This window comes from Ranitomeya variabilis, chromosome 2 (assembly GCF_051348905.1).
Source record: "Ranitomeya variabilis isolate aRanVar5 chromosome 2, aRanVar5.hap1, whole genome shotgun sequence".
Classification (NCBI taxonomy): domain Eukaryota; kingdom Metazoa; phylum Chordata; class Amphibia; order Anura; family Dendrobatidae; genus Ranitomeya; species Ranitomeya variabilis.
This window is the reverse complement of record NC_135233.1, coordinates 277,019,447-277,044,306: the sequence shown is the minus strand read 5'-3', so window position 1 is coordinate 277,044,306 and position 24,860 is coordinate 277,019,447. Positions and strand designations below refer to the sequence as shown.

Here is a 24,860-nt window from a genome sequence, read left to right as displayed (position 1 = left end):
GCTGTGTGGTCGCTGGAGAGCTGTCACACAGACCGCTCTCCAGCGACCAGCGATGCCGAGGTCCCCGGGTAACCAGGGTAAACATCGGGTTGCTAAGCGCAGGGCCGCGCTTAGTAACCCGATGTTTACCCTGGTTACCAGCGTAAAAGTTAAAAAAACAAACAGTACATGCTCACCTGCGCGTCCCCCAGCCTCTGCATCCTGACGCTGACTGAGCTCCGGCCCTAACAGCAGAGCGGTGACGTCACCGCTGTTGCTTTCACTTTCAGTTTAGGGCCGGCGCTTTAGTGTCAGGAAGCAGAGGCTGGGGGACGCGCTGGTGAGTATGTACTGTTTGTTTTTTTAACTTTTACGCTGGTAACCAGGGTAAACATCGGGTTACTAAGCGCGGCCCTGCGCTTAGTAACCCGATGTTTACCCTGGTTACCAGTGTAAAATATCGCTGGTATCGTCGCTTTTGCTGTCAAACACGGCGATACACGGCGACCTAGCGACCAAATAATGTGCAGACCTTCTAGCAGCGACCAGCAATTTCACAGCGGGATCCAGATCGCTGCTGCGTGTCAAATACAGCGATATCGCCATCCAGGTCGCTGCAACGTCACGGATTGCTGGCGATATCGCCTAGTGTGACGGTACCTTTAGTTGCATTTTACAGCAAAAGCCATGGTCCGTAAACAGCTTAGAACACAACAATGGAATCTCATGGGTGAAAATTAGCAATGCGTGAATGTGCTGGGATAAGGTGTTATCTGAGCATGCTCGGGTGCTATCTGAGTGTCTTGGGCATGCTCAAATAATATGTTAGCATAATTTCCCTCAGGATCAGTAAAGTGTATCGTATTGTACATGCAGGGATTGCCTAACAAACAGGCCTTTTCCTACAAAGAAAAACATCGGCTTTTTGCCGAAAGCTACATCAAGTCGTACAAAAGCTTGATGCAGAAATTTGGACTTTAGATAAAGTGGAGGGAATTATGAGCAGTTCCAATATCAGTCAGTTTTGCATTAAAACCTTCGGACCCCTGACCCCTTCACCTTTCAGCATGACAACAACCCTAAGCATACCTCCAAATCAACAAAAGAATGGCTTCACCAGAAGAAGATGGAAGTTTTGGAGAGGTCCAGACCTGAATCCAGTGGGTTGACCAGAAGACGGTACTGTACACAGGAGATGCCCTCACAATCTGACAGATTTGGAGCTACTGCAAGGATGAGTGGGCAAACATTGCCGATTCTAGATGTTCCATGCTGATAGACTCCTACCCAAAAAGACTCAATGCAGTCATAAGTTCAACACTCAAACAAAGTATTAGTTTAAGAGCATGCATGTTTATGCAGCCGCATTGTTTTAGTTCTTTAATTTTCTTTTTTCAACCGGAAAACATTTCAGGTTTTTTTCATGTGAATTGTACATATTTTGAGTGATGTCAAAATTAGAAAAAGTTCTGAAATTATTCTTGTATGATTTTTTACATGAAAAGTTCTGAAATTATTCTTGTATGATTTTTTACCTGAAAAGTTCTGAAATTATTCTTGTATGATTTTTTTTATGTGACAAAAAATGCCTGGAATTTTAAAATTAAGTGTATAGACCTTTTCGATCCAATATAGATAGAAAAGAAAGATAGTATAAAACTTCAATGTCATATTAGAACTATCCACCAATCTTCATATTCCACCTGCATAACACTAGAGGGCAGCAGTGTAGCAATAACAACTGTACAGTAAAATAAGCTCTCGGCCTCTTTTCTGATTTTATGGAAGTGGCTTCTAAATTATAATACAATATTCTATATGTACTAAATAGTATAATTACTATATGAACTTCATATAATTACTATATGTATTATACCCGCACATTAAACCAAAAACAGAACATGAAGGTTTTTATTACAGCAGATAATCAATTGTTAACATTTGTGAAATTTAGACACTAAATTGCAGGACTCATACGAATGATTACATTGTTCCTGTACAATGTATAACACTAAAATAAACATATTATTAACTGGAAAGTGTCTTGTTCAAATATGCTTTTTACCTGCTGATAAAGGGTAAAATCTGCAGGTAAATAACGTTAAAATCCTGTCTGCCTAATTTATTGGAGCAGAGTCTACAGGGAGAGAATTAACTTACGGTAAATCCTTATTGTAGCCTCTCGCTTCCAGCCATCAGGTGATACTGGGAGAGGTTCCAGTGAGAGCTTCATTAATTACTCCCCCAGGGCTATGATTGGCAACCACATCTGCAGGGTGTGTGCGCAGGATGTGAGTGTGCAGCATGAGTGTGCAGCGTGTGTGTGCACCGTGAGTGTGCAGCGTGTGTGTGCACCGTGAGTGTGCAGCGTGTGTGTGCAGCGTATCAGAGTCATTACAACGTATTCATAGCGGAAAAAGTGGTGACTGTAACCATTCATTATACTGCCCCAATGACTGGAAGCAAGAGGCTACAAGGAAGATACAAGTTATATTCTCCCTGAAGCCACTGCTCCTCCAGTAAGTTAGGCAGGATTCTAACATTATTTACGTGTATACTGATCCTATATCTGCAAGTAAATAGCTTTTATTGATATGTCAGATTCTCTTTAAATGGTTGAGCATATTTTTGGCCGTTACCACAAGGTAAGCAATAACTTGCTGATCACTGGGATCATCGATCATCGGGAATAGATTTTGAAAATGGTGGGACGGACGCACGAACATTGCCTAGTAGACTTCCGAAGGTTGCTGAGTGCTCTACATTGGTGTGTGTCAAACTGATCCACAAGTTTTCACCTATCCTGCAGATAGGCATCAATTTAAAAAAAATACAATTACCCCTTTAACATAGTGGAATTAAAAAGGTTTTCCCTTTCACTGTGTTTTTTTAGAAACTTGTAATGGCTGTGATAAAGCTTCTCACCTACTACTCTGGTGACTGTTGGTGTAAATACTTTTATGCCCAAAATGACAAAAGTATTCTTGGAGTGATACCTGTAAGGCCGGTTTCACATTAGCGTTTTGGGGAGCTGTGGAGGGCTGCGGACTTCCTCCGTGAAGCCCCGCCCTCAGACCCACCTCTGCCGCTAGCTCCGCCTACTGCTGCATGCAGCCAGCGTACCTATCTTTAACATTAGGTACGCAGGTCGTGCGGCTGTATGCGGAAGCATCCGCATGCGTCATTTTGTCGATGCGTGACCAGCGTAGGATGCAGCTGGTAGCAATTTCTTTTTTTCGCCGCATCGTGGAAATGACGCATGCGGAAGCATCCGCATACAGCTGCACGACCTGCATACCTAATGTTAAAGATAGGTACACAGGCCGCATGCAGAAGTAGGCGGAGCTAGCAGCAAAGGTGCGGCCGAGGGCGGGGCTTCACGGAGGAAGTACGCAGCCCTCCGCAGCTCCTCAAAACGCTAGTGTGAAACTAACCTTAAATAATAGGAAAATACTAGTGGGCCAATCAGCGCTTGCTTCGCTCTCCTCCTTCAGACAAATCCTCTCACACTTCCCTGTGATGTAAATTATGCCAATAGGAGAGAAGAGTGAAGCCAGAAGTGATTTGCTGCAGGGTTCGTGTGACATCACAATGTCACTTGATTCCTGGGAAAGCCAGAGTCGACAACACTAGAATGGTGTTGTCACCAGAGGTAAGCATTATTTCATCGGGGGAAACATAGGGATTAATAATCCTTTAACACAATAATACACCTATCTGAAGTGAGTTTCCCTAGTGGCCAAATTGTCTTTTGCACATGATGGATTGGATTTTTACCTATTTTGTTACAACCTGTGTTTAAATGTTTTTTTGCAATCTGATTTGTGTGTGATGCATCAGCACTAAATAGTCTATTGATTTGTGGCTTATGGGCAGGGTTTACAGTTATGAAAAAACATGCATCTTCTTCGCTGATTCGTTCTGAAGCTTAAAATGTATATCCCATCATTATTGGATCTATATGCACTCCAATATTTCTAATGTTCTTTCAGTGACATATGTCTGGGTCAATGTATAGCATTTGCCTTGCAGGGAACAGCAGTGTCACTGTGGACAAAGCCCATTCCATTTTTGTGCTATCTATGTGTAAATGCAAGAACCTCTGTTCCAAATCTCTGAAAAGACCCATTCCTGTCTAAAACATTTGTCCAATCTATATACCTCTGTTTCATGCACAAAAGACATCCTCCTTGACACTGCAAAGGTGCTTGATTTCCAAAAGAACTGTCTGCATGTTAATTCGGATGGTTCACTTTACAGCTATATATAATTCCCTACTTCCTTATGTGTGTTGTAGAGTTCATTCAAGAGATTCAGACTGTCAGCTAATTGCTTCCTTACTGGCAATCTGTGTGAGAGGGAAGGAGGGAGGTGGCGGCGAGTGCCCCCTTCACTAAGGCTTAGAGATTTTTAATATTTTTATGACAGAACATGGTACCACAACGAATCTGCCATGAGAAGGCTGCCCACCAAAGCTCTCAGCCCAGGCAAGGAAGTCATTAATCAGAGAGGCAGCACAGAGACCAAAAGGTAACTCTGAAGGAGAAGGAGACTGGAGTATCTGTCCATATGATCACAATAATCTATACACTCTATAGAGGGCAGAAAAAAACCTTTACTTGCACACAAAAATTGTGAGGCTTGTTTTGAGATTGCCAAAATACATGTGGGAGACTCCCCAAATGTAAGGAGGAAGGTGCTGTGGCCAAATTGAATAAAAATTGAACTTTTTGGCCACCAAGGTAAACGCTATGTCTGATGCCAAACTAACACAGCTCTCCACCCCAAGAACACCATACCAACAGTGAAACATGGTTGTGGCAGCATCATGCTGTGAGGGATGTTTTTTGATAGCAGTGACAGGAAAAATGGTCCCAATCAGCCTCGGACTGGCCCATAGGGGAACTGGGGAATCCCTCGGTGGGCCCCAGTGCAGATCTTGGCCCCCAACATTTCTGTATGGGCAGTACTTTTCATAATTCTCTTGATTCACTCTGTACCGAAAAAACAGCCTCTCATTCATTAACCAAGCTACCCAGTTTATTAATATATAGAGATATAGGTACATTTGTGAACCAGGGTAGTCTATTATTTATATGCAGGTGAAAAGTGGCCCCCCAAAGTCAATGTTGCTGGTGGGCCCATGGCACCCCAGTCCGACACTGGACCCAGTCAAGGGGAAGATGGACGGTGTGAAATGCAGGGATATTCTTGAGCAAAACCTGTTTCAGTCTGTCAGTGATGTTAGACTGGGATGGAGGTTCTCCTTCCAACAAGACAATGACTCAAAGCATACTGATAAAGCAGCACACTTTAAGGAGAAACATTTAATTGTTTTGGAGTGGCCTAGTCAAAGGTCAGACTTTAGCTCAATTGAAAATCTGTGGTCAGACTTTATAAGTTCACAAGTTTACATAACTTGTGCAATGACATAGAAAAAGAATATTTTAATAGGTCAAACTAATAAAAACATATCTCTAACATGTATAAAAATATTAAATCAGCAGCCGTTTTCCTGATTGTTTTATAATTCTTCATTAATTCTTAAATCTCCAATAATATATAGCAAGCATTCATCATCCTCAGAAAATTCACTCTGACAACTAGCCTATATGTTTCATTGCTTGAACAATAACTCAGATAAGAATGATTTTTCTGACAATATGGCATCCAGATAATGTCCATCTGAAGAGAACAATTTTTCTACAAGGCCAAAAAATCTTTCTGACTGATGGACAAGAATTTTATTGGCTGAAAACAATCATTTGTTATTACAGACACATATTGACCTGGATGCTCATTATCAAAAGTAGTGAGAGACAACAGAGAGAATTGGATTCACTATAAGGCTATGTGCACACGTTCAGGATTTCTTGCAGAAATTTCCAGACAAAAAACGGACATTTCTGCTAGAAATCCGCATGCATTTTTTTCGTGTTTTTTTGCGCGTTTTTTTTTTGTGTTTTTTCCCAATGCATTAAATAGCGTGAAAAACGCAAAAAAATCTGCAAAATTAATGAACATGCTGCTTCTTTTTTTACCGCGATGCATTTTTTTGGGAATTGCGGAATGCATTCTAAATGATAGGATGCATATATATGCGTTTTTATCGCGTTTTTATTGCATAAAAAACGTGAAAAAAACGCAAAAATTCCTGAACGTGTGCACATACCCTAAAAGTGAGTGTACAAATTGCATATTTGTTACAGAATATTCAATGTCTGCACCCTTGATGAAGGAAAGCATTCTCACTGAAATGTGTTCTAAAGGATTGAATGGTTTGACTATCTGTAGTTTACGATGTCACGATGTCACGCTTGAATTCGGTGTAGTCTATTGGAACGTTAAGGAGTAGTAACGGATATCAATTCAATAATTAAAACATAACTTTTACTGGGTTATATTAAAAATATCTTACCATAAGTGTATATAAACCGTGCAGTAGAAAAGTGCGAAGTGCAAAAAAATGAAAAAATGTGGCAGTATAAAAAGATGAATACCACTAAATGTATTTCTGAGGGCTTAGTCTCTCTATTCGGAACGTCCCTAAGAGATTATCTCAATAATCAGGACTTCTTACTCAAATATTAGTATCTCATAGAGTCCTTTTGTTGATTACTGCATACAGTATGTCACGATATTTGTGTTTCATTAGGTATATACCCGGTATAACATCATAGCCTGGTCCTTATAAACAAACCCATTTTATGGGATTATTCCATCTAGATGTTCACTTCACCTCAGAAAGCACTTCTTTTATCCTGGAATATCAATACAATATCATGTGGGACCGATCTCGTATCAGGAATAAATCACTATCGTTCGGTCTCATATATAGTACTCTTCAGATCAAACATTTAGTGGTATATAGTCAGCATGCTCATATATACACTTCCTCTGAGATGTCCCATCAGTCACATCTCAATCACACAACCTTCATCCACTATGTACTCCGAATACATCAATGCCAATATATCCATAGCATGGGTTCAAATAGTGGACTAAATATGCTTTGCGTTATTCATATACTCATCTGGGTCCGCAGGATCACTTTCTGGAAAACCCTTAAATTCAGGCAGGATCATCATCGGCAATCTTCATTTTAGTATTGGCGGGCCAGTCCATAGCTTCAATGCTTTCATCTTGCAGGAACTGCTGACACTCCAGCCACATGAGGTCTGGCATTGTCCTGCATTATAAGGAACCAAGGGCCAACCGCACTAGCATATGGTCTCACAAGGGGTCTGAGGATCTCATTTCGGTACCTAATGGCATTCAGGCTACCTCTCGTGAGCACATGGAGGGCTGTGTGGCCCTCCAAAGAAATGCCACCCCACATCATTACTGATCCACTGCCAAACCGGTCATGCCGAAGGATGTTTCAAGCAGCAGATCACTTTCCACGGCATCTCCAGACTCTGTCATTTCTGTCACTCGTGCTCAGCATGAACCTGCTTTCATCTGTGAACACCACCAGGTGCCAGTGGTGAATTTGCCAATCCTGGTGTTCTGTGGCAATTGCCAAGCGTCCTGCATGGTGTTGGGCTCTGAGCACAACCCCCATCTGTGGACATCGGGCACTCAAACCATCCTCATGGAGTCGGTTTCTAGCCGTTTGTGCAGACACATGCCCATTTTTGGCCTGCTGGAGGACATTTTGCATGGCTCTGCCAGTGCTCCTCCTGTTCCTCCATGCATAAAGGCTAAGGTAACAGTCCTGCTGATGGGATGTTGCCCTCCTATTGCCCCCTCCAAATCTCCTGGTGTACTGGCCTGACTCCTTGTAGTGCCTCCAGCCTCTGGACACTACACTGACAGACACAGCAGACCTTGTTGCCACAGCTTGTATTGATGTGCCATCCTGGATGACCTGCACTACCTGAGCCACTTGTGTGGGTTGTAGAGTCCGTCTCATGCTACCATAAGTGTGAAAGCACAACTAACATTCAAAAGTGACCAAAACATCAGCCAGAAAGCATTGGTACTGAGATGTGGTCTGTGTTCCCCACCTGCAGAACCACTCCTTTATTGAGTGTGTCTTGATCATTTCCAATAATTTCCATCTGTTGTCTATTCCATTTGCACAACAGCATGTGAAATTGATTGTCAAACAGTGTTGCTTCCTAAGTGGACAGTTTGATTTCACAGAAGTTTGATTTACTTGGAGTTATATTCTGTTGTTCAAGTGTTCCCTTTATTTTTTGAGCAGTGTGTATATATATATATATATATATATATATATATATATATATATACTTATACAACCCCTGGCAAAAATTATGGAATCACCGGCCTTGAAGGATGTTCATTCAGTTGTTTAATTTTGTAGAAAAAAAGCAGATCACAGACATGGCACAAAACTAAAGTCATTTCAAATGGCAAATTTCTGGCATTAACCCCTTCACGACCTTTGACGCCACATAGGCGTCATGAAAGTCTGTGCCAATCCGACCTGTGACGCCTATGTGGCGTCATGGAATGATCGCGTCCCTGCAGATCGGGTGAAAGGGTTAACTCCAATTTCACCCGATCTGCAGGGACAGGGGGAGTGGTACTTCAGCCCAGGGGGGGGGTGGCTTCACCCCCCCGTGGCTACGATCGCTCTGATAGGCTGTTGAAAGTGAAACAGCCAATCAGCGATTTGTAATATTTCACCTATGAAAATGGTGAAATATTGCAATCCAGCCATGGCCGATGCTGCAATATCATCGGCAATGGCTGGAAAACCTAATCTGCCCCCCCCACCGCCACCAATCACCTCCCCAGTCCCCCTTTCTGCCCCGTACTGTGGTCCGCTCCCCTCCGTCCTCCTGTCTGCTCCCCCGTCCTCCTGTCCGCTTCCCCCATGCTTCGATCCACCCCCCCGTGCTCCGATCCCCCCGTGCTCTGATCTCCCCCCCTCATACTTACCGAGCCTCGCGGTGTCCATCCGTCTTCTTCATGGGCACCGCCATGTTCCAAAATGGCGGGTGCATACGCAGTGCGCCCGCCGAATCTGCCGGCTGGCAGATTCGTTCCAGGTACATTTTGATCACTGTGATAAAACCTATCACAGTGATCAAAATAAAAAAAATAGTAAATGAACCCCCCCTTTATCACCCCCATAGGTAGGGACAATAATAAAAATAAAAAATATATATATTTTTTTTTCTTCCCCCACTAGGGTTAGGGCTAGGGTTAGGATTAGGGTTAGAATTAGGGTTAGACCAAGAGTTAGGGTTAGATTAGACTATGTGCACACATGATGCGGATTTGGCTGTAGATCCGCAGCAGATTGGCCGCTGCGGATTCGTAGCAGTTTTCCATCAGGTTTACAGTACCATGTAAACCTACTGAAAACCAAATCCGCTGTGCCCATGGTGCGGAAAATACCGCGCGGAAACGCTGTGTTGTATTTTCCGCAGCATGTCAATTCTTTGTGCGGATTCCGTTTTACACCTGCTCCTCAATAGGAATCCGCAAGTGAAATCCGCACAAAAAACACTGAAAATCCAGGGTAAATGCGCAGGTAAAACGCAGTGCCTTTTACCTGCGGATTTTTCAAAAATGGTGCTGAAAAATCTCACACGAATCCGCAATGTGGGCACATAGCCTTAGGGTTAGGGTTGGAATTAGAGTTAGGGTTGGAATTAGGGCTAGGGTTGGAAATAGGGTTAAGATTAGGCTTGTGGTTAGGGTTATGGTTAGAGTTAGGGGTGTGTTGGGGTTAGGATTGTGGTTAGGGTTGGGATTAGGGTTAGGGTTGGGATTAGGGTTAGAGGTGTGTTGGGCTAGGGTTGTGGTTAGGGGTGTGTTGGGGTTAGGGTTATATCAAGAGTTGGGATTAGGGTTTGGGGTGTGTTGGGGTTAGTGTTGGAGTTAGAATTGAGGGGTTTCCACTGTTTAGGCACATCAGGGGTCTCCAAAGGCAACATGGCGCCACCATTGATTCCAGCCAATCTTGCGTTCAAAAAGTCAAATGGTGCTCCCTCCCTTCCGAGCCCCGACGTGTGCCCAAACAGTGGTTTACCCCCACATATGAGGTATCAGCGTACTCAGGACAAATTTGACAACAACGATCATGGTCCAGTTTCTCCTTTTACCCTTGGGAAAATAAAAAAATTGCTGCTAAAAGATCATTTTTGTGACTAAAAAGTTCATTTTTTCCTTCCATGTTGCTTCTGCTGCTGTGAAACACCTGAAGGGTTAATAAACTTCTTGAATGTTGTTTTGAGCACCTTGAGGGGTGCAGTTTTTAGAATGGTGTCACTTTTGGGTATTTTCAGCCATATAGAACCCTCAAACTGACTTCAAATGTGAGGTGGTCCCTAAAAAAAATGGTTTTGTAAATTTTGTTGTAAAAATGAGAAATCACTGGTCAAATTTTAACCCTTATAACTTCCTCGCAAAGAAAAAAAATTGTTTCAAAAATTGTGCTGATGTAAAGTAGACATGTGGGAAATGTTATTCATTAACCATTTTGTGTCACATAACTCTCTGGTTTAACAGAATAAAAATTAAAAATGTGAAAATTTTCAAAATTTTCGCCAAATTTCCGTTTTTTTCACAAATAAACTCAGAAATTATCGACCTAAATTTACCACTAACATGAAGCCCAATATGTCACGGAAAAAACAGTCTCAGAACCGCTAGGATCCGTTGAAGCGTTCCTGAGTTATTACCTCATAAAGGGACACTGGTCAGAATTGCAAAAAACGGCCAGGTCATTAAGGTCAAAATAGGCTGGGTCATGAAGGGGTTAAGAAACACTAAAAGAAATCAAGAACAAAAAATATGGCAGTCAGTAATGGTCACTTTTTTAACCAAACATAGGGGAAAAATTATGGAATCTCTCATTTCTGAGGAAAAAATTATGGAATCACCCTGTAAATTTTCATACCCCAAAATAACACCTGCATCAAATTAAATCTGCTCGTTAGTCTGCATCTAAAAAGGAGTGATCACACCTTGGAGAGCTGTTGCACCAAGAGGACTGACATGAATCATGGCTCCAACACAAGAGATGTAAATTCAAACAGAGTGGATTATCAAACACTTAAATCATCATGCAATGTTGCAAAAGATGTTGGTTGTTCACAGTCAGCTGTGTCTAAAATCTGGACCAAATAAAACAACATGGGAAGGTTGTTAAAGGCAAACATACTGGTAGGCGAAGGAAGACATCAAAGCATCAAGACCGGAAACTTAAAGCAATATGTATCCAAAACAGGAAATGCACAACAAAACAAATGAGGAATGAATGGGTGGAAACTGGAGTCAAAGTCTGTGACCGAACTGTTTGAAACCGCCTAAAGCAAATGGGATTTACATACAGAAAAGCTAAACGAAAGCCATCATTAACACCTAAACAGAAAAAAACAAGGTTACAATGGGCTAAGGAAAAGCAATCATGGACTGTGGATGACTGGATGAAAGTCATATTCAGTGATGAATCGCGAATCTGCATTGGGCAAGGTGATGATGCTGGAACTTTTGTTTGGTGCCGTTCCAATGAGATTTATAAAGATGACTGCCTGAAGAGAACATGCACATTTCCACAGTCATTGATGATATGGGGCTGCATGTCAGGTAAAGGCACTGGGGAGGTGGCTGTCATTACATCTTCAATAAATGCACAAGTTTATGTTGATATTTGGACACTTTTCTTATCCCATCAATTGAAAGGATGTTTTGGGATGATGAAATCATTTTTCAAGATGATAATACATCCTGCCATAGAGCAAAAACTGTGAAAACATTCCTTGAAAAAAGACACATAAGGTCAATGTCATGGCCTGCAAATAGTCCGGATCTCAATCCAATTGAAAATCTTTGGTGCAAGTTGAAGAAAATGATCCATGACAAGGCTCCAACCTGCAAAGCTGATCTGGCAACAGCAATCAGAGAAAGTTGGAGGCAGATTGATGGAAAGTACTGTTTGACACTCATTAAGTCCATGCCTCAGAGACTGCAAGCTGTTATAAAAGTCAGAGGTGGTGCAACAAAATATTAGTGATGTTTTGGAGTTTTTTTGTTTGTTTTTCATGATTCCATAATTTTTTCCTCAGAATTGAGTGATTTCATAATTGTTTCCCTATGCTTGGTTGAAAAAAGTAACCATTACTGACTACCACATTTTTTGTTCTTGATTTCTTTTAGTGTTTCTTCACTTGGCCATAAAGTTGCCATTTGAAATTACCGTATATACTCGAGTATAAGCCGACCCGAGTATAAGCCGACCCCCCTAATTTTGCCACAAAAAACTGGGAAAACTTATTGACTCGAGTATAAGCCTAGGGTGGAAAATGCAGCAGGTACCGGTGAATTTCAAAATTAAAAATAGATACTCCATACCGTTCATTATGGCCCCATAGATGCTCCACATAAAGCTGTGCCACATATAATGCTCTGCACCGTTCATTATGGCCCCATAGATGCTCCACATAAAGCTGTGCCATATATACAATGCTCTGCACCGTTGCCCCATAGATACTCCACATAAAGCTGTGCCATATATACAATGCTCTGTGCCGTTGCCCCATAGCTGTGCCATATATATAGTGCTCTGCACCGTTGCCCCATAGCTGTGCCATATATATAGTGCTCTGCACCGTTGCCCCATAGCTGTGCCATATAGTGCTCTGCACCGTTGCCCCATAGCTGTGCCATATAGTGCTCTGCACCATTGCCCCATAGCTGTGCCATATAGTGCTCTGCACCGTTGCCCCATAGCTGTGCCATATAGTGCTCTGCACCGTTGCCCCATAGCTGTGCCATATAGTGCTCTGCACCATTGCCCCATAGCTGTGCCATATAGTGCTCTGCACCGTTGCCCCATAGCTGTGCCATATAGTGCTCTGCACCATTGCCCCATAGCTGTGCCATATAGTGCTCTGCACCGTTATTGCCCCATAGCTGTGCCATATAGTGCTCTGCACCGTTATTGCCCCATAGCTGTGCCATATAGTGCTCTGCACCGTTGCCCCATAGCTGTGCCATATAGTGCTCTGCACCGTTGCCCCATAGCTGTGCCATATAGTGCTCTGCACCATTGCCCCATAGCTGTGCCATATAGTGCTCTGCACCGTTGCTCCATAGCTGTGCCATATAGTGCTCTGCACCATTGCCCCATAGCTGTGCCATATAGTGCTCTGCACCGTTCATAATTGCCCCATAGCTGTGCCATATAGTGCTCTGCGCCGTTCATTATTTCCCCATAGCTGTGCCACATAGTGCTCTGCACCGTCCATTATTGCCCCATAGCTGTGCTGCTGCAATAAAATAATAAAACACATACTCACCTGTCTTGCTTGCAGCTCCTCGGCGCCATCTTCCCGGCGTCTCCCTGCACTGACTGATCAGGCAGAGGGCGGCGCGCACACTATATGCGTCATCGCGCCCTCTGACCTGCACAGTCAGTGCGGAGAGAGAGAGACGCCGGGAAGATGGTGCGACGCCCGGCGTGTGGAACGAGGACAGGTGAATATGCGATACTTACCTGCTCCCGGCGTCCCGCTCCTTCCCCCGGACAGCTGGTCTTCGGTGCTGCAGCCTCTTCCTCTGTCAGTGGTCACCGGCACCGCTGATTAGAGAAATGAATTATGCGGCTCCTCCCCTATGGGGGGTGGAGCAGCCTATTCATTTCTCTAATGAGCGGTCCCACGTGACCGCTCAGGGGAAGAGCTGCAGCACCCGGAGACCGTGGGACGGGCAGGGGGAGCGACAGGATCGCCGGGACTAGGTGAGTATGCCTCAGCGCCCTCTCCCCCTCACCCGCCGACCCCACCACCGATCATGACTCGAGTATAAGCCGAGAGGGGCACTTTCAGCCCAAAAATTTGGGCTGAAAATCTCGGCTTATACTCGAGTATATACGGTACTTTAGTTTTGTGCCATGTCTGTGATCTGCTTTTTTTCTACAAAATTAAACAACTGAATGAACATCCTCCAAGGCCAGTGATTCCATAATTTTTGCCAGGGGTTATGTATGTATGTATATATATATATATATATATATATATATATATATATATATATATATATATATATATATATATATATATATATATATATATATTTATAATCATGTCCAAAAGTATTAGCACCCTTGAAATTGTTCCAAAAAATTAAGTATGTCTCCCAGAAAATTATTGCAATTACACATTTTTGTTATACACAAGTTTATTTCATACATTTATTTAGTTTGTGTGAATTGAAACACAAAAAAACGGAAAAAAAGTCAAGTTGGACATCATTTCAACCCAAAAAATTGGCCATAAAAAAATGTTAGCACCCTCAGCTTAATATTTGGTTGCGCACCCTTTGGAATAATTAACTGCAATCTGTCACACCCGCAGGAAGCGCATGTGGTTCGTGGACCCACTGTGCCACGGGGCCGGACTTGCCTATTAAGGAGCTTAGCTAAGTGGCTACCTGGTGTTCGCTGGAGCTTCTGATGGTGGAGACAGACTAGGCTGCAGGTAGTCACCAGGTACTACTCCTAGGCAGGCGCCGGTATTGCAGCTTCCGATCCCAGGTGTTGGGGTTCACTGACAAAGGGAGACGTGACCGAGGTCTCTGAATAGCATGATACAGAGACTGCTGGACTGTATGGACAACTTGGATGTTGAAGATAGGTTCTTGTTCACACTCGTAGATATTAGGAGACAGTTCTGGAGCTGGCTGCACATGGACCATGGACAATGGAAACAGGATTGGCCGCACCGGGACCAAGAGACCGGGTATAGGTACCGCAGCCGTGGTTTCAATATTTAATCTATACTAGGCTAACGTGAACACAGGATAATGGAATAATGTTAACAGACAAAGGCTAGGTTCACACTGCGTTAGCAGCAGCCCGTTCAGCACATACGCTAACGGGCTGCTGTTAACTCAAGTGCCGACGTTGCATCGCACTAGCGCAGGTAGAGCATCTGCTAGCTCTATCTGCACTAGCAGTGACTGACCCGGAAACGCTGCAGCCCGCGTCTCAGGGTCCGTCACTCAATGACGGCACATGGCTAGCGCACGCCCATTGTGGGCGTGCGCTAGTGATGCGTCAGACATTGCATTCAATGGCGGCGTTAACGGACTATGTTACACCACGTTATGCCACGGTGTAACGTAGTCCGTCTAAAGGGCGCCAGGAACGCAATGTGAACCCAGCCTAAGGATAAGGGACCTGGCAACATACAGATGCACACACCAACACCACTAAGACAGAACAACAGGGGTTACTCAGAGTCTGGAGGAAGAGTAGAGAGGCCACAATCCAAGCCGCTTTAGGCCTAGTGTGAAGTTTCTACAATCAGTGATGGTTTGGGGAGCTATGTTATCTACTGGCGTAGGTCCACTGTGTATTATCAAAACCAAAGTCAGCGCAGCCATCAACCAGGAAATTTTAGGGCATTTCATGCTTTCCTCTGCTGACAAGCTTTTTATGAGATGGAAATTTCATTCTCCACCACGACTTGGCACCTCTCCACACTGCCAAAAGTACCAATACCTGGCTTAAAAACAACAGTATCACTGTGCTTGATTGGCCAGCAAACTCATCTGACCTTAACCCCACAGAGAATCTAAGGGGTATTGTCAAGAGGAAGATGAGAGACACCAGACCCAACAATGCAGACGAGCTGAAGGCTGCTATCAAAGCAACCAAGCAACCTGGGCTTCCATAACACCTCAGCAGTGCCACAGGCTGATCGCCTCCATGCCATGCCACATTGATGCAGTAATTGATGCAAAATGAGCCCTGACCAAGTACTGAGTGCATTTACAGAACATACATTTCAGTATGTCAACATTTCGGATTTTAAAATCATTTTTCAAGCTGGTGTTCTTATCGACTTTTGGTTTTTCATTGGCTGTAAACAATGATCATCAACATTAACAGAAATAAACACGTGAAATAGATCACTCTGTTTGTAATGGCTCTATATAATATATGAGATTCACTTTTTGTATTGAAGAACTGAAATAAATTAACTTTTTGATGATATTCTAATTTTGTGAGAAGCACCTGTAAATCTGCATGTGACTGGTACTAAGAAAAGAAGAAAATTGTGCACAGTTGTACTGGAAAGTGTACTCCGCTGCACTTTGAGATTCAGAGTTTCAATGTTTAAGGGTTAAACAGCAGGCTACAAAAGTCTAATAAGGGAGGACATAAAATGTACTTTGTCTACCTCGAATGTACACTATAAACAATTGCTTCATTAACCTAATTATTACATTGAGTCTTTATCCATTCACTTTAAGCTGTTGTATGTTTGAGGTAAGAACTGTCATATCTGTAAAAAAGGAATAATTATCAAAACTGTCGCTATCACTTCAAGTATAAAACAAAGGCCAGCAACTACAACAATGCCCGAAAACACTCCAAATAATTAAGCATTGGCCATTATTTACAAGACTGTGCAGCTAACTCTTTGCCCCGCACTGATTTGCTTGCATGTGAGTCACTTTGTAGGGGAGGTTATTGTAGGATTTTTCCCATCTGGCCCAGTGCAGTCAGGGTCTTCAGTGACTGTGCAAAGCGTCTCAGTATAATTGGTCTGCAAGTTCTCCACATCTTTTTTTGAAATGCCGAGCCATTCCTATAACAAAAAAGCATTATGAAACTTAATATGAACAGTTATTAGATTTATTACATTTTCAAGTGTAATTTGATAGCTTAAAGGGGACCTTTCGCCAGTCTGAGCATGTTAAACTGGCCACATCATGGAATAGTGGCTGCAGAGCAGAATAAAACAAAGTTTTTATTTTGTTATTTCTCATCTCTGCTGCAAAGATATTAACTTGTAAGGTTTAGGTTATAATTTATGATAAGTCCACCTGGGCATTAGCAGAGATCTTTCTTTTGGGGCATGTACTTTGTGAATTTGACCAATCATAAACTGGAGGTGTCATGCAAGAAAAAAATAACGCAACCCCAACAATAACTTAGAACAGACTTTCTCTTGTGTGAATACAAATTTTAAATAACTGACCATCATATCCAAACTAAGTGTGAACAGTGTCATGAATCCCCAATGGCTAGGGATAACACAGGACAAGCAAAGTATAACAAATATCGGACGAGCTCTAGGGTGATGGAACCTGGGCTGACCGCTGCCCTACGCCTGACAAACGCAACTAGAGATAGCCAGGGAGCGTGCCTACGTTGGTTCTAGACGCCACGCACCAGCCTAAGAGCTAACTAGTACTGCAGAGAAAACAAGACCTCACTTGCCTCCAGAGGAATTAACCCCAAAGGTATAGTTGCCCCCCACATGTATTGACGGTGAAATGAGAGGAAGGCACACACATAGAGATGATGTATATAGCTTTAGCAAATAGAGGCCCGCTGAAAACTAGAAAGCAGAATGATACAAAAGGGGACTGAGCGGTCAGCAAAAAACCCTAATCAAAAAAAACCATCCTGAGATTACAAGAACCCATGTGCCAACTCATGGCACATGGGGAGAACCTCAGTCCACTAGAGCAACCAGCTAGCATAGAGACATTCTAAGCAAGCTGGACCAAAAACCAAACAACTGAAAATCAGCACTTAGCTTATCCTGAAAGATCTGGGAGCAGGTAGGCAGGAACCAAACAGAGCACATCTGAACACATTGCTAGCCGGCAAGGGAAATGACAGAAAGGCCAGGTAAAATAGGAAACACCCAGCCTCTGATGGACAGGTGGAAACCAAAGGCCGCAACCCACCAAAGTCACCCAGTACCAGCAGTAACCACCAGAGGGAGCCCACCAACAGAATCCACAACAGTACCCCCCCCTTGAGGAGGGGTCACCGAACCCTCACGAGAACCCCCAGGGCGATCAGGGTGAGCTCTATGGAAGGCGCGGACCAAATCAGTCGCGTGAACATCGGAGGCGACCACCCAGGAATTATCCTCCTGACCATAACCCTTCCACTTAACCAAATACTGGAGTTTGCGTCTGGAAACACGAGAATCCAAGATCTTTTCAACAACATACTCCAATTCTCCCTCCACCAGCACCGGAGCAGGAGGCTCGACCGAAGGAACAACGGGTACCTCATACCTCCGCAACAACGACCGATGGAACACATTATGAATAGCAAACGATGCTGGGAGATCCAAACGAAAAGATACAGGGTTAAGAATCTCCGAGATCCTATAAGGACCGATGAACCGAGGCTTGAACTTAGGAGAAGAGACCTTCATAGGGACAAAACGAGAAGACAACCACACCAAGTCCCCAACAAGAAGTCGGGGACCCACGCGGCGACGGCGATTAGCAAACTGCTGAGTCTTCTCCTGAGATAACTTCAAATTGTCCACCAGCTGATTCCAAATCTGATGTAGCCTGTCCACCACCACGTCCACTCCAGGACAATCCGAAGATTCCCCCTGACCAGAGGAAAAACGAGGATGAAACCCCGAATTACAAAAAAAAGGAGAGACCAACGTGGCAGAACTAGCCCGATTATTAAGAGCAAATTCGGCCAGTGGCAAAAAAGCAACCCAGTCATCCTGATCAGCAGAAACAAAACACCTCAAATAAGTTTCCAAGGTCTGATTAGTTCGCTCCGTCTGGCCATTCGTCTGAGGATGGAATGCAGACGAGAAAGACAAATCAATGCCCATCTTGGCACAAAACGTCCGCCAAAATCTAGACACAAACTGGGATCCCCTGTCAGAAACGATATTCTCCGGAATCCCATGCAAACGAACCACGTTCTGAAAAAACAAAGGAACCAACTCAGAGGAGGAGGGTAACTTAGGCAAGGGCACCAAATGAACCATCTTAGAAAAGCGGTCACACACAACCCAGATAACGGACATTTTCTGTGAAACCGGGAGATCAGAAATAAAATCCATGGAAATGTGCGTCCAAGGCCTCTTCGGGATGGGCAAAGATAACAACAACCCACTAGCCCGTGAACAGCAAGGCTTAGCTCGAGCACACACTTCACAAGACTGCACAAAGGTACGCACATCCCTAGACAAGGAAGGCCACCAAAAAGACCTGGCCACCAAATCTCTTGTACCAAATATTCCAGGATGACCAGCCAACACAGAAGAATGGACCTCGGAGATGACTCTACTGGTCCAATCATCCGGAACAAACAGTCTTTCTGGTGGACACCGATCCGGTTTATCCACCTGAAACTCCTGCAATGCGCGTCGCAAGTCTGGGGATACGGCGGACAATATTACCCCATCCCTAAGGATACCAGCAGGCCCAGTGTCTCCAGGAGAGTCAGGCACAAAACTCCTGGAAAGAGCATCTGCCTTCACATTCTTTGAACCTGGCAGGTATGAAACCACGAAATTGAAACGAGAAAAAAATAATGACCAACGAGCCTGTCTAGGATTCAAACGCCTGGCAGACTCAAGGTAAATGAGATTCTTGTGATCAGTCAAGACCACCACGCGATGTTTAGCACCCTCAAGCCAATGACGCCACTCCTCAAATGCCCACTTCATAGCTAAAAGCTCCCGATTACCCACATCATAATTGCGCTCGGCGGGCGAGAATTTTCTAGAGAAGAAAGCACATGGCTTCATCACCGAGCCATTAGAACTTCTCTGTGACAAAACCGCCCCCGCTCCAATCTCGGAAGCATCAACCTCCACCTGAAAAGGAAGTGAAACATCTGGTTGACACAACACAGGAGCAGAAGGAAACCGGCGCTTAAGTTCCCGAAAGGCCTCCACGGCCGCAGGAGACCAATCAGTAACATCAGCACCCTTTTTAGTCAAATCAGTCAAAGGTTTAACAATACTGGAAAAATTTGCAATGAACCGACGATAAAAATTAGCAAACCCCAAGAACTTCTGAAGGCTCTTAACAGATGTAGGTTGTGTCCAGTCACAAATAGCCTGAACCTTAACGGGATCCATCTCAATAGTAGAAGGAGAAAAAATGTACCCCAAAAAAGAAATCTTCTGGACTCCGAAGAGACACTTTGAGCCCTTCACAAACAGAGAATTGGCCCGCAAAACCTGAAACACCTTCCTGACCTGTAGAACATGAGACTCCCAGTCATCAGAAAACACCAAAATATCATCCAAATACACAATCATAAACTTATCCAGATATTCACGGAAAATATTGTGCATAAAGGACTGAAAGACTGACGGAGCATTGGAGAGTCCAAAAGGCATTACCAAATACTCAAAATGGCCCTCAGGCGTATTAAATGCGGTTTTCCACTCATCACCCTGTTTTATCCGCACCAGATTATACGCACCACGAAGATCTATTTTAGTGAACCACCTAGCCCCCTTAATGCGAGCAAACAAATCAGTAAATAATGGCAATGGATACTGGTATTTGACTGTAATCTTATTCAGAATGTGATAATCTATACAAGGCCTCAGGGAACCATCTTTTTTTGCCACGAAAAAAAAACCTGCTCCCAGAGGGGACGAAGATGGACGAATATGTCCCTTTTCCAAGGACTCCTTAATATAATTCCGCATAGCAGTATGCTCTGGCAGTGACAGATTAAATAAACGACCCTTAGGGAACTTACTGCCAGGAATCAATTCTATAGCACAGTCACACTCTCTATGAGGAGGGAGCGAATTGAGCTTAGGCTCCTCAAAAACATCCTTATAATCTGACAAAAACGCAGGGATCTCCGAAGGAGTCGATGAAGCGATAGAAATCGGAGGTGCATCATCATGAACCCCCTGACATCCCCAGCTTAGCACAGACATTGTTTTCCAGTCCAGGACAGGATTATGAGTTTGTAACCATGGCAGACCAAGCACTAGTACATCATGTAAATTATACAGTACAAGGAAGCGAATCACCTCCTGATGAACGGGAGTCATGCGCATGGTCACTTGTGTCCAATACTGCGGTTTATTCATAGCCAATGGTGTAGAATCAATTCCCTTCAGAGGAATAGGAACTTCCAGAGGCTCTAGACTAAAACCGCAGCGTTTAGCAAATGACCAATCCATAAGACTCAGGGCAGCGCCTGAATCCACATAGGCATCGACGGAAATGGAAGACAGTGAAAAAATCAGAGTCACAGACAAAATGAACTTAGACTGCAGAGTATCAATGGCAAAAGATTTATCAACCCTTTTTGTGCGTTTAGAGCATGCTGATATAACATGAGCTGAATCACCACAATAAAAACACAAACCATTTTTCCGCCTATAATTTTGCCGTTCACTTCTGGACTGAATTCTATCACATTGCATAGTCTCAGGTGCCTGTTCAGAAGACACCGCCAACTGGTGCACGGGTTTGCGCTCCCGTAAACGCCGATCAATCTGAATGGCCATAGCCATAGACTCATTCAGACCTGTAGGCGCAGGGAACCCCACCATAATATCCTTAATGGCCTCAGAAAGACCATTTCTGAAGTTTGCAGCCAGGGCGCACTCATTCCACTGAGTAAGCACCGACCATTTCCGAAATTTCTGACAATATATTTCCGCTTCATGATGCCCCTGAGAGAGGGCTAATAAAGCCTTTTCAGCCTGAATCTCTAGGTTAGGTTCCTCATAGAGCAATCCCAATGCCAGAAAAAACGCATCCACACTGAGCAACGCAGGATCCCCTGGTGCCAATGCAAATGCCCAATTCTGAGGGTCGCCCCGTAGGAACGAAATAACAATCTTGACCTGTTGAGCAGGGTCTCCAGAGGAGCGAGATTTCAAAGAGAGAAACAATTTACAATTGTTCCTGAAATTCAGGAAGGTAGATCTATCTCCAGAAAAAAACTCTGGAATAGGAATTCTAGGTTCAGACATGGGAGTGTGAACAACGAAATCCTGTATGTTTTGAACCTTTGCCGCGAGATTACTCAGGCTGGAAGCCAAACTCTGGACATTCATGATAAACAGCTAAGATCAGTGCCATTCAAGGGTTAAGAGGAGGTAAGAAGCAGCTAGACAGCAATTAAGGGCTAGGCAGCAAAACTCTGAAGGGAAAAAAAAATAAAAAATAAAATTTTCCTTGAACACTTCTTTTCCTCCTGCTTCAGCCCAAACAATTAACACTTTGTGGGCCGGCTATACTGTCATGAATCCCCAATGGCTAGGGATAACACAGGACAAGCAAAGTATAACAAATATCGGACGAGCTCTAGGGTGATGGAACCTGGGCTGACCGCTGCCCTACGCCTGACAAACGCAACTAGAGATAGCCAGGGAGCGTGCCTACGTTGGTTCTAGACGCCACGCACCAGCCTAAGAGCTAACTAGTACTGCAGAGAAAACAAGACCTCACTTGCCTCCAGAGGAATTAACCCCAAAGGTATAGTTGCCCCCCACATGTATTGACGGTGAAATGAGAGGAAGGCACACACATAGAGATGATGTATATAGCTTTAGCAAATAGAGGCCCGCTGAAAACTAGAAAGCAGAATGATACAAAAGGGGACTGAGCGGTCAGCAAAAAACCCTAATCAAAAAAAAACATCCTGAGATTACAAGAACCCATATGCCAACTCATGGCACATGGGGAGAACCTCAGTCCACTAGAGCAACCAGCTAGCATAGAGACATTCTAAGCAAGCTGGACCAAAAACCAAACAACTGAAAATCAGCACTTAGCTTATCCTGAAAGATCTGGGAGCAGGTAGGCAGGAACCAAACAGAGCACATCTGAACACATTGCTAGCCGGCAAGGGAAATGACAGAAAGGCCAGGTAAAATAGGAAACACCCAGCCTCTGATGGACAGGTGGAAACCAAAGGCCGCAACCCACCAAAGTCACCCAGTACCAGCAGTAACCACCAGAGGGAGCCCACCAACAGAATCCACAACAGAACAGGTGCTAACCTAGAGTCACCAACTCATATACACTCAAATAAAAAAGGCAGCACACTGTAGCACCATAGCATGCAAATATGAAAATCGAATTGCATTAGTGCATTAGAAATATGAAAAATTGAGAAATCGTAGAGCAGAAATTGGCCAATTCATGTGTACCTGAAAGCCACGTTAAGGCGTTTCTCATTTCCAGGACCTAGCAGTGCCATTCCTCTCATAGAATAAAGTCTTCATCTGTATGGGAACCTAATATGAGTCCTCTCTTAGACTAAAATCTATCTCTCTGTGAAGGGGTAGTGGTCCTGCTGTGATTAAAAACACCTGTGGCTAAAAGGCGGAGTGCTCAGTCAGAAGGCTAATGAATACAAATTTTAAAAAAACTGACCCTCACATCCAAACAGACTAAGTGTGAAAAGGTAGTAACCTAGAGTCACCAATTCATATACACTCAAGCAAAAAATGCAGCACTCTGCAGCGCCATACATGTTTTTTGTGTGAGACGTGATGTAATGACAAACAGTCTGCTCTCCTCACTGGTCTCTCTTCAGAGCTGTGTGTGATTACATGAAGAAGTGTTAGTAATCGCACCCATCTCTGCTCTTGCTCCCAGCATTTTTTGTCACACACAGCTCTGCACTGAGATCTGAGAGAGCAATCTGTCACAACAAGTCTCACAGGAGAAGGAATGTTCTTTTGACTTTTTTTGATGTGTTCTTTTTCTCTTCTGTGTGACAACTTCTTTATTGGTCAACTTCATACAAGGGAAGAAGTGCCCGCTCCCATAGACAAATATCTGGTGATGTTTTATTAAGCTCTGCAGCCACTATTCCATGATGTGGCTACTTCAACATGATCCAACTGCTGAAAGATTCTCTTTAACCCCTTACAGTTGAAGCCTTTTTTCATCTTCCTGACAGAGCCCCATTTTTTAAACCTGACATATGTCAATTTAATGTGGTAATAGTTGGGAAAGCTTCTTTCAATCCTAGAGAATGAACTGTGGAAACAGGAAACACTTTCAGCGCTGCAGGTATACTTTGTGTTTGTCGAAAAAATGTATTAGCCAGTATGTAGCGAGTATAAACTGGATTTTATTGGAATAACAAAATGCCATTTATTTCTGCACTGAACCAGTGTCTTCTCTACTTTTTCTAGATTCCATTTGGAAGGACCCTATAGGATGGCAGCTTGGGCGCCTATACCTCATACAAACATACTGTATACTGAAATTAGCGTCCATACTCACTCACTACGCGCCTTTTTCCTTTCTCCCACCTTGATTGTTAAAGGTTATCTCAAGCTATTTAGCACCTTCTAATCCTAGTGATTTTGAGATTGTTCATGCAACTTTGTACTTTATGCTAGTGGTAATTTTAGGTCAATACATTTTGCATTCTTTTATGAAAATATCGGAAATTTTACCACAAATCTTTTTTAAAAAACATGTAATTTTCAAACTTTTAATTTTTATGTACTGTGAACAGATAGTCATATCATACATAATTGTTAAGAAATGTAATTTCCCATAAATATACTTTAAGTTGGCTTCATTTTTCAAACATCCTTTTATATTTTTAGGATGTTACAAGGGTTAAAAGTCTAGTAGCAATTTTTACATACAGTATTAGGTGATACCATTTTAAAAACTGCAACTCTCCAAGTATTCAAAACCCCATTCAGGAAGTTTGTTAACTCTTCAAGTGCTTCACAGAAATAATAGCAAACTTACACTAAAGAATGAAAAATTACGTTCTTTCAACTAAAATGTTGCTCTAGTCTCAATTTTTTTATTTTCACAAAGAGTAATGAGAAAATGCACAATTTCTCCTGAATGCCACAATACCTCATATGTGGTAGCAATCTACTGTTTTTGCACAGTAAAACCAATAAATAGCAAAAAACGATCATGTAGTTAATAAATCACATAAATGCGGAAAAATGCTAAACTTTATTCAAAGATGGTGTGCATTAGATATATACGAATGGAAGAAGAGGTGCACACCCAAACTGATAAAAACGTCATAAAGGGTAAGACATGGTATGTCAATAATAAAGCGAGACCTGCAACACATATATATATACAGTAACTAGCCAATAACAGCAACCAATCAATAAGTTGTAACATCAGGCTAC

General features: G+C 43.2%; 2 protein-coding genes and 1 long non-coding RNA gene across 3 annotated transcripts in view; 1 reads left to right on the top strand and 2 right to left on the bottom strand.

Moving 5' to 3' along the window:
- Positions 1-383: 383 nt before the first annotated feature.
- The window catches only part of FOXO4 (forkhead box O4), a 291,021-nt gene continuing 266,544 nt past the window's right edge, over positions 384-24,860 (bottom strand). The window contains exon 4 of the mRNA XM_077284987.1: positions 384-639. The gene's annotated coding sequence lies outside the window, so the exon portion shown is untranslated. The remainder of the gene's footprint in view (positions 640-24,860) is intronic.
- Positions 3,560-23,991, top strand: LOC143805522 (uncharacterized). The gene is made up of 3 exons (XR_013221263.1): positions 3,560-3,631; positions 4,408-4,509; positions 23,883-23,991. It is a non-coding gene; the product is annotated as an uncharacterized LOC143805522 (long non-coding RNA).
- The window catches only part of IL2RG (interleukin 2 receptor subunit gamma), a 109,617-nt gene continuing 98,878 nt past the window's right edge, over positions 14,122-24,860 (bottom strand). The window contains exon 8 of the mRNA XM_077284985.1: positions 14,122-16,556. Coding sequence (XP_077141100.1) covers positions 16,419-16,556 — 138 coding nt within the window. The 3' untranslated portion in view covers positions 14,122-16,418. The remainder of the gene's footprint in view (positions 16,557-24,860) is intronic.